Source organism: Mytilus edulis, chromosome 6 (assembly GCF_963676685.1).
Source record: "Mytilus edulis chromosome 6, xbMytEdul2.2, whole genome shotgun sequence".
Lineage (NCBI taxonomy): Eukaryota > Metazoa > Mollusca > Bivalvia > Mytilida > Mytilidae > Mytilus > Mytilus edulis.
Window position 1 is genome coordinate 32,537,824 of NC_092349.1, and position 8,686 is coordinate 32,546,509.

Genomic DNA, 8,686 nt, shown 5'->3' on the forward strand with positions numbered 1-8,686 from the left:
ACATCTTTCATCTTTTGTTTTACATTTGTATTTATTTCACATCAGTGAATTTTTACCTGTAAAGATGTAATCGAAGAATGCTGTAGGTGTGAAACAATTATTAGTGACATATGTTGTGTAGATTTGTTCAATTTTTAAAATATATGCAAAATGGGTTTGGCGTGCGACATCTTTCATCTTTTGTTTTACATTTGTATTTCTTCAGATATATTTTACATCAGTGAATTTTTACCTGTACGTGTTCAAACTTGAAAGACATTAATAAATTGTATATTATTTTGATATCTACAAAATGTTAACACAATTGTACTCATAGTAACGCTTTTTCGGGTCGTTGTTTAAAAAAAGTCTCTACATAATGTGTTTGGTTGATTGATGGTTATTCAAGTCACTTTCAGCACTATTTTTTTTATTTTGTGTCTGTCATCCATTGACATTCGGTTGAGAAACTGATAATCCTAGTCAATTAAAATCAGAGACGAGTGCAGATGTCACGTCAGGGATTAAACTTCACAACGTTATGGTCAGTGTTGAAAGGTCAGCGATGCAGTAGTTGCACCAGCTAGATCATTTAGCAAACAGTGACTCAACCATTGTTAGATAAAATTAGTTTATACATGTATGTAGGTCAAACCTAGTTCTGACACCTTATACATCAATGCAATGGTACATTATTTCAGTGGAGTCAATTGTAAAAAAAATATGAACATTTTATGGTGCATCGCAGTGTTGGTTTTTTTGGTATTTTTGTTGAACTTCAGTATTATATTGTTTCGTTGTTTTTCCCTCATAGTTAACGTTTTCCCCTAGTTTTTTTTTATTTTGTAACCTGGACTTTTTTTCTCAATCAATTTATGACTTTTTTTTTAACAGCGGTATACTACTGTTGCCTTCACTTGTGTGTATGATACACTGGTATTTCTTTAAACTCACATTCATAAGGATATGGTTTAAGGAAGGTGATGATAACAATAGGTGTAATGAAAGCAAGTGTTTAATTAGTAAAAAATCAAGCTTATTTCAAGTCTAAGTTGATGCATAACTCACAAAAAAAACAATTCCTGTTTACCAATTCATACCTTGATCATCAATTATGAGATGACAAAAAGATGTGTTAGTGACTTAAATTAATGACTTGGGAATTAAAATTTAATGAATAAAAATTTTCCATAGCAGTGAACATAATTCAGTTATGTTCAGTTGCACCTGAATCATGCAGCTTGGTCAATTAATTCCTAAACAAAAGATTTGCATGTTTTTTCTAGTTTTAGAAAAAACAAGGCTTCACTTGTATGTTTTGTTGTTCCTAAAATACTTTAAGTATTTACAAATTCAACTGACGCAGTTATAACGTAAAACGTGGCCTTTTGTAAATTTCATGCCATAAATTGAAAAATAAAAACACATTTAAACTGGTCTTGTTTACACAAGAGGTGAAAGCAGGGAATTCACGTATCCAACATTTTCTGACTTGTGCCCAACCTGTTCGAAGTCGAAGACAAAATAGATTGATTTCAAAGCACGATTCAGACCATTTTTACTCAAAGATTATCCTTTAAACAGGAACAGAGGTTAAAGACAAAGCCAATCAAGGTGCACTCAGTGGGTTGAAAGATGCTTCAGATTTTTTTATTTTCAAATATCACCCTTGCACACAACACAAATCGTGTAGCAAGGTAGTTTGTTTTCCTTGATTCCGAATCATATACTAGACGCTTCAATGCAAAAATGTCTTGATTTAAAACGCTTTCTGATTACAGCATCGGAAAGGTATTACAAAAAACCAACACACGTTTACTACAGCATCGGAAAGATATCTCCAAAAACCAACATAGCAAGAATGGCCAATAAAATTTTTCGAGTCGCGGCGATTCTACCGGGTCGGTGGTGGGAGAGGAAACAAACAATATTTTATTTTTGGCCCAAGATAGTCAAAGAGATTTACAACAGACATTCGCAGCTGTGTGTCATCATACTGCATTGCCAGTTACATATGTATAAAAGGCCCTGACATGAGAAAGTGTAAAGCATGCAAACGATAAATCTATGGACCTTATTAATTTACAAACCAACAAACACAAAACACATATATCTTATACATGTACCTGTAATTTATGAGTGGCTGCCCTGAATTTAGGGAATTTCAAATATAAAATCAAACATTTCTGAGAGTACTGCAAGGCAACTATGCAAATACATTGTCCCCTGCGTATACTAGTTAAGAATTCATTGTTCTGAAACAAAATTCTGACTTGACCTATAACTTGTCATGGTGTAAACTATATATCAAATATAAAGTTCATATACTCCAGCATGGCGAAGATAAATGTGGAAAAATGATTATTTAATTTTATAAGTCCAAGGACTATAACTCTGCTCACAACCATCAGACTGGAATATATATCAAACTTATTCTTTAACTTGCCATGATTAAATTATATACCAAATATTAAATCAATATTTTCAAGCATGAAAAAAAAAGTGTAGAAAACTGATTTGCCTGACTGACGGAAGGACAGACAGACAGACAGGCTAAGTGCAAACCTAAGTCCCCTTCAATTTCCTTGGAAGGGAACTAATTATTCTACTCTATACAGCAACAAAAAAAAACCTCAGTAAGTTCCATGATACTCTTGACTTTGAGGATACACACAGATAATAAAGTAGGGTGGTTGATTTGATATGTTGTACTGGCATGTTTTTGTGGCCATTTCTGTTACAAATGTATTAAACGTACTCAGCTTACAACTTTGATGACTGAATACTGAATGTGTTCATCTTATAATGTTCATTGCAAGAGTTGCCTGTACTTGACATATTGTCCTTTGTTGTTGGGATGTACAAGTACCCGACCATGTTCACTAGTATTTTTGTTCATCTGGTGAGTTGGGCCTTTTTCAACTGATTTTTATATTTTGTTCTTATGTTGTACTGGTATACCACTAACTGTCCTAGGTTAGGGGGGATCCCGCTTACAAGTTTAACCCCGCCACATTATGTATGTATGTGCCTGTCCCAAGTCAGGAGTAGTTCAGTGGTTGTCGTTTGTTTATGTGTTACATATTTTTTTTTCTTTTCTTTTTTTGTAATTTTTACTAATTAGGCCGTTAGCTTTCTCTTTGAAATGTTTAACATTGTCATTTCGGGGCCTTTTATGGCCGACCATGCTGTATGGGCTTTGCTCATTGTTGAAGGCTGTGCAGTGACCTATTGTTGTTAATTTCTGTGTCATGTTGGTCTCTTGTGAAGAATTGTCTCATTGGGAATCATACCACATCTTCTTTTTATATATATTGTTACGCCATCTATCTATTTTTATATTGTTAAAGACTGAATGTTGACTTTTTAATGCAGACTTGAGAGTAAAGCTAAAACCAATCAATTTTTGATATTCTTTATGCTGAGTTTCTGTTTCATTTATATACATATCTCATCAACTGTTTCATGTTTAAGCATAACAAATTATAATACCAGATTAAAAAATGAGACAATGTTTAAGTGTGAAATAGATTTTCCATTGTGAAAATTTTGAACATTGACAGCTTTCTATGCATTTCTAATACGTTCTATTATTTATTCTTTTTATTTTCAGATTAAGTCCCTTAATGCATCAATGATCATAAATTATAAGTTAAAACTGATCCCCATCTTAACCCTTCTTTTCTTATAACTTGCAAAATTCCTATTTATAATTAAACTTCTACCTATTTTTCTAGCTATACATGCATCTCATAATCTATAGCCATATAGATGTACATGTACATTAAAAAGCGCATTTTCAATAAAACAATACAACAGTGTATTTAAACAAAAATTAAGATTTAATTACTTAAGATACATGATATAATGTGCATGTGCTTTTTCATGTATATATATATTGGCGTAACAACATGAACAACAAGCTAAAATTAAAACTTAATTAACCAACATTAAACAATAAAATTCAATTACATTTTATAAACACAGTTAAAAATAGATATCTTTAACATAAACATGATAAATGAACTGCATATATTTACAAAATGTACAATCAGAATAAATATATATCACAGTTGTTGGAACTAAATATCACAGTTGTTGGAATTAACGGTATATCACAGTTGTTGGAAATAAGGTATATCACATGTTGAAACTTTATCACAGATATTGATTTAATGTATACAGGATGGTTAATAGCAATCACTCAACTAACTGTCCAGAAACTGTTATCAAAGAATCAGTAACTGAAGATTAAACAAAGTTATGTTAAGAAAGGCATCCTAATCTGTAAAGAAATGTAGACAGTTCCCATGTATAAAGCTGTATCAGTTTTAAAACTGCAGTAAAATAGTTGTATGTACATGTACCAACACTTTCTTTGAAATAAATGATTGGAAATAACTTTTTGACATTAAATAAGTTTTAAAGTGCAAGTGCAAGGAGGAAACATTTTTTTGTGGTAATTCAAATTAAAAATATTCTATTTTCCCACTGTCCACCACTAATCACAGATCAACTAAGCCAGTTATAGCAATCCATTTTTAACTTTTTTTAATTTAAATCGATGGCATTTTTTTTAAGTTTTAAAAAGTTTCCAGTATTATAGATAGGAAATCACTTTAAAAGAAAAGATGGGAGTTTTTCTGTTTATCATATTTCTTACGATGCTTTGAATATTTTTTTATTTTTTTACATTGCTATAAGAACAATGTATGTTTGATTAACCTACATTTAAAAATATCTTTAATAAATAAAAATTATGGTGTTCATGTTACTATTTTACTGGCATGAAAGAAAGACATCACTGTTCCATTTCTTCCAGTGGCGAATTTAATGGTTCACTGAGGTTCCGGTGGTTAAAAATGGAGAAGCAGCGAAGGCAGACATTCTTCGCAAGAGTAGGTTTTGAGCAACACCTGTTGTGTACCTACTGATCACAAGCATCACACTGAAACCAAGATATATACTTGTCCTTTTGAATAGGCTTGGGTGGTTCAATGCTACCACAGGTATTGCACAAAATCTCATCTGCATCATTGATGGTATCAGAGACGGTGTCCTCAAAGTCATTGTCATTTTCAACGTCATTCCCCTCCTCCTCCCTCTCTGAAAACATGTAAGAAATTGTCCTTTGGCTGTCTTGGCTGTCTTGGCTGTCATCGTCCGTCATTTCAATCACCACTGGAGCGACGTCTTCTTCTCTGATGCCATCAAGTTTCCTGAGCTTTTCCTCAAACTCCCTTTCCACGTGAGTCTCAAATTTAGCCCAGCGCTCCGCATCGATATGGGACTTGGCCTCCTCAAAAAGCTTGATAATGTCTTTTTTCTTGCAACTAGAATTAAATCTGGCTACATTGCCTCTTAAGTAAGACCAAACCATTTCGATGGGATTGAGCTCACAATGATAAGGAGGTGTGCGTAAAATCCCATGGCCATTAGCTGATGCAAGGTCATTTATTATATACCTAGGTTTTGGTTTGTTTGCTTTACTAAATCAAGCAGCTCGGCCTTTTTCATTTTCTTATCATACTGTGCAATGCTCTTCTCCAGCCATGCCGAGATCTCTGACTGGTTGCTGCTAGTGTTTGGTACCCTTGAGTCAGGATCTAAGTGGCTGTGATGCGGAGAATTGTCCATTATGATTACAGACCGAGGAGGCAGTTTAGGGAGAAGTGTTTCTCTGAAACACTCTGTAAAGTGCTCCTTATTCATCTCGTCATGATAATCAGAGCTGTTAGTTTTCGACTCAAATATAAGACGACATCCGGGGATTAGGCCTTGTTGAAAGGAGCCAACATCTAAGATTATCAATCTAGTACCCTTGCCAGAAGGTACTTTCCGATGGGTACCTTTACAGTGGGGCTCAAAGACAGACATGGACGTGCTGGGAACATCCAGCCAGTCACCCTTTACTACATCATTAGTGTTCAACCAAGTTTCATCTAGATATACAATATGACGACCCTGCTGCCTAAACTTACGTATCTTACGAAGATATGCCATCCTCAAGAGAACGATGTCCTCCCTCTCCGACACAAATCTTCGGCTTGACGCATTCTTGTAGAACCTGAAAAAAATAATCATATAAATATAAACATTCACAATTCCATAACACTTAAGGGTTACACTAAAACATACATGTAACATGGGGCGCAGAGAACATACTTTTAAATCTCAAGTACAGATAGGTGTCAATAACATTCTATATTTGTCAGTTTAAGAGGTTACCACATTTTGATAAAGACTTCTGCAGGTTTATGTTTAAATGGAACATATTACAAAAGTGATTGATGCATTAGATTTTATTTCAATATGTTTAATAATTTGTAGCTATAAAATTTAATTGTGGTTTATTTATTTTCAGACAATTTTGCTGATGACTACAGAGCAATATTTCCAAGATGTATAGATGTCTTTCAATACTGAAATGTATATTTAATGCAGGTAAACATTTCCAAGCTGTATAGATGTTTTTCAATACTGAAATGTGTATTTAATGCAGGTAAATATTTCCAAGATTTATAGATGTCTTTCAATACTGAAATGTGTATTTAATGCAGGTAAATATTTCCAAGATGTATAGATGTCTTTCAATACTGAAATGTGTATTTAATGCAGGTAAATATTTCCAAGATTTTTAGATGTCTTTCAATACTGAAATGTGTATTTAATGCAGGTAAATATTTCCAAGATGTATAGATGTCTTTCAATACTGAAATGTGTATTTAATGCAGGTAAATATTTTCAAGATGTATAGATGTCTTTCAATACTGAAATGTGTATTTAATGCAGGTAAATATTTCATTACTCTAAGTTATATAAGTGTTTCAGATTTTGGAATCAATGATTTTTATGTTGTTTGTGCTGTATTTAGACACCTCTAACAAGAAATTTGTTTACATGCACATGTACAAAAATAGAGGTTTTTATGCAACGCAATCATAGGGTTGAATTAGGCTGTCAATTTTCACGTTTGAATTGTTTTACAACAATTGTGATTCAGGAGCCTTTTATAGCTGAGTATGGGCTTTGCTCATTGATGAAGGCCGTACAGTGACCTATACTTGTTAATTTTTGTGTCATTCTGGTCTTTTGTGGAGAGTTGTCTCATTGGCAATCATACCACATCTTCCTTTTTATATTTGAAAGTTTTTTTTTCAATTTAGACTTGTTTGTATATATAATTGATAATTAAGCATGTAAAAAGAGATGATTTAAGATACATGCTCTACAAAATAATAGATTAAGTCCAAATATAATGAATGAAATTAATTACCGAAACCCCAGTAAACGCACTGTTCCGGACACTGTTGATATGGAAATGTCAATGTCTTTCTTTTTCAGAGCTTGCTGCAGACTTGGCATGGTCACTGACTGGGATTTCTTGTGCAGATCATAGATGGTCCTTCTCATCACACCTTTGTTGAAATCATCCAACTTCTGGTTCTTCTCGAAAGTTTTCAGGACAGCAGCCTTATGAACTGCCTTCACCACATCCTGCACAGCATCATCGCTGGCATCTGTATGGACATATCTTCTAATTGTAGTGGGTTTAATTCTGAAATTTCAATTGTTTATGTATTTCAGCATACAACATAAAAATGATAGAAAAAACTTGCATATAATTGTATAGAGTGTATTCAAGGTGATTGGGGACATTTATTTATCTTCTTGTTTGCATAATCATAACAAATTGTTGTTCGACTTGCATAGCTTGACAACGTATTTCAAGTTTTCTTATCCCCACTTAAAAAAATTATACATTTGACCCAATAACATTTTCTGAAATTTATCATTTTAATATACATGTAATTCATTTAAAATTACTATATTCGGTGTATGTCATGTATGTGGAAGGATAGGAACTGAATTTATTTCCAATGGTACACCTGACCCTTGCATCATTTTCATGTTTAATTGTTGATGTGTATTTACAGTGAGCTGTAATACCTGTAAATGTTGCTGTTGATGCCTTGACCTCAACTGGCTCAAGATCCCAATGATTCAGGTCTCAAACAAAGTTTGTCTGCTTTGAAATATAATTGTTGATTTTTTTATGCAAATAATTTTATTTCTTAATAAGATTTCTTTTTTTAAGTTAATTTTACCTGTTGCATTCACCAATCTTTTAATTGGATTCTGTATTGCCCATGGGATATTTTTCTCCTTTTCTGTTTAAAAAACTTGAAAATGTTCCTTAATAGTTCTTTTGTCTGAAAACAAAACAAAAAACATGTACATATGACCAAAGGGGGTAATCCATAGTAAGAATGAGATGTGATTTTTCTACTTAAGATTCTTGTTAGTTCCAATTTTCAAAATGCAGAGGCTTTGTTTAAAATGACAGTGTACAAAGTTTACATTATGTATCTATGTATATAATTTTTGTTATTGTGTAATGATTTTTCTATAAATGTTTCCTTTCATCAACCAATTTTTAAGTTTTATAGCTCACCTGGCCCAAAGGGCCATTTGAGCTTTTCTCATCACTTGGCGTCCGGCGTCCGGCGTCGTCCGTCGTCGTCGTCCGTCGACGTCCTGCGTTAACTTTAACAAAAATCTTCTCCTCTGAAACTGCTGGGCCAAATTTAACCAAACTTAGCCACAATCATCATTGGGGTATCTAGTTTGAAAATGTGTCCGGTGACCCAGCCAACCAACCAAGATGGCCGCCATGTCTAAAAATAGAACATAGGGGTAAAATGCA

General features: G+C 33.3%; 1 protein-coding gene across 1 annotated transcript; it reads right to left on the reverse strand.

Annotated features, from left to right (window-relative positions):
* Nucleotides 1-5,436: 5,436 nt before the first annotated feature.
* Nucleotides 5,437-8,451, reverse strand: LOC139526353 (uncharacterized). Its single transcript, XM_071321489.1, has 3 exons — nucleotides 8,435-8,451; nucleotides 7,256-7,537; nucleotides 5,437-6,046 (listed from the first exon to the last, which is right to left on the reverse strand). Exons 1-3 carry the CDS (start codon nucleotides 8,449-8,451, stop codon nucleotides 5,437-5,439), a joined length of 909 nt encoding a protein of 302 aa, XP_071177590.1.
* Nucleotides 8,452-8,686: the final 235 nt, after the last annotated feature.

Excerpts from the sequence above, each read along its gene's own strand:
- LOC139526353 (XM_071321489.1), bottom strand. Across the intron at positions 6,047-7,255 it reads GTGCGTTTACTGGGGTTTCG|GTTCTACAAGAATGCGTCAA; the intron begins GTAATTAATTTC and ends TATTTTTTTCAG.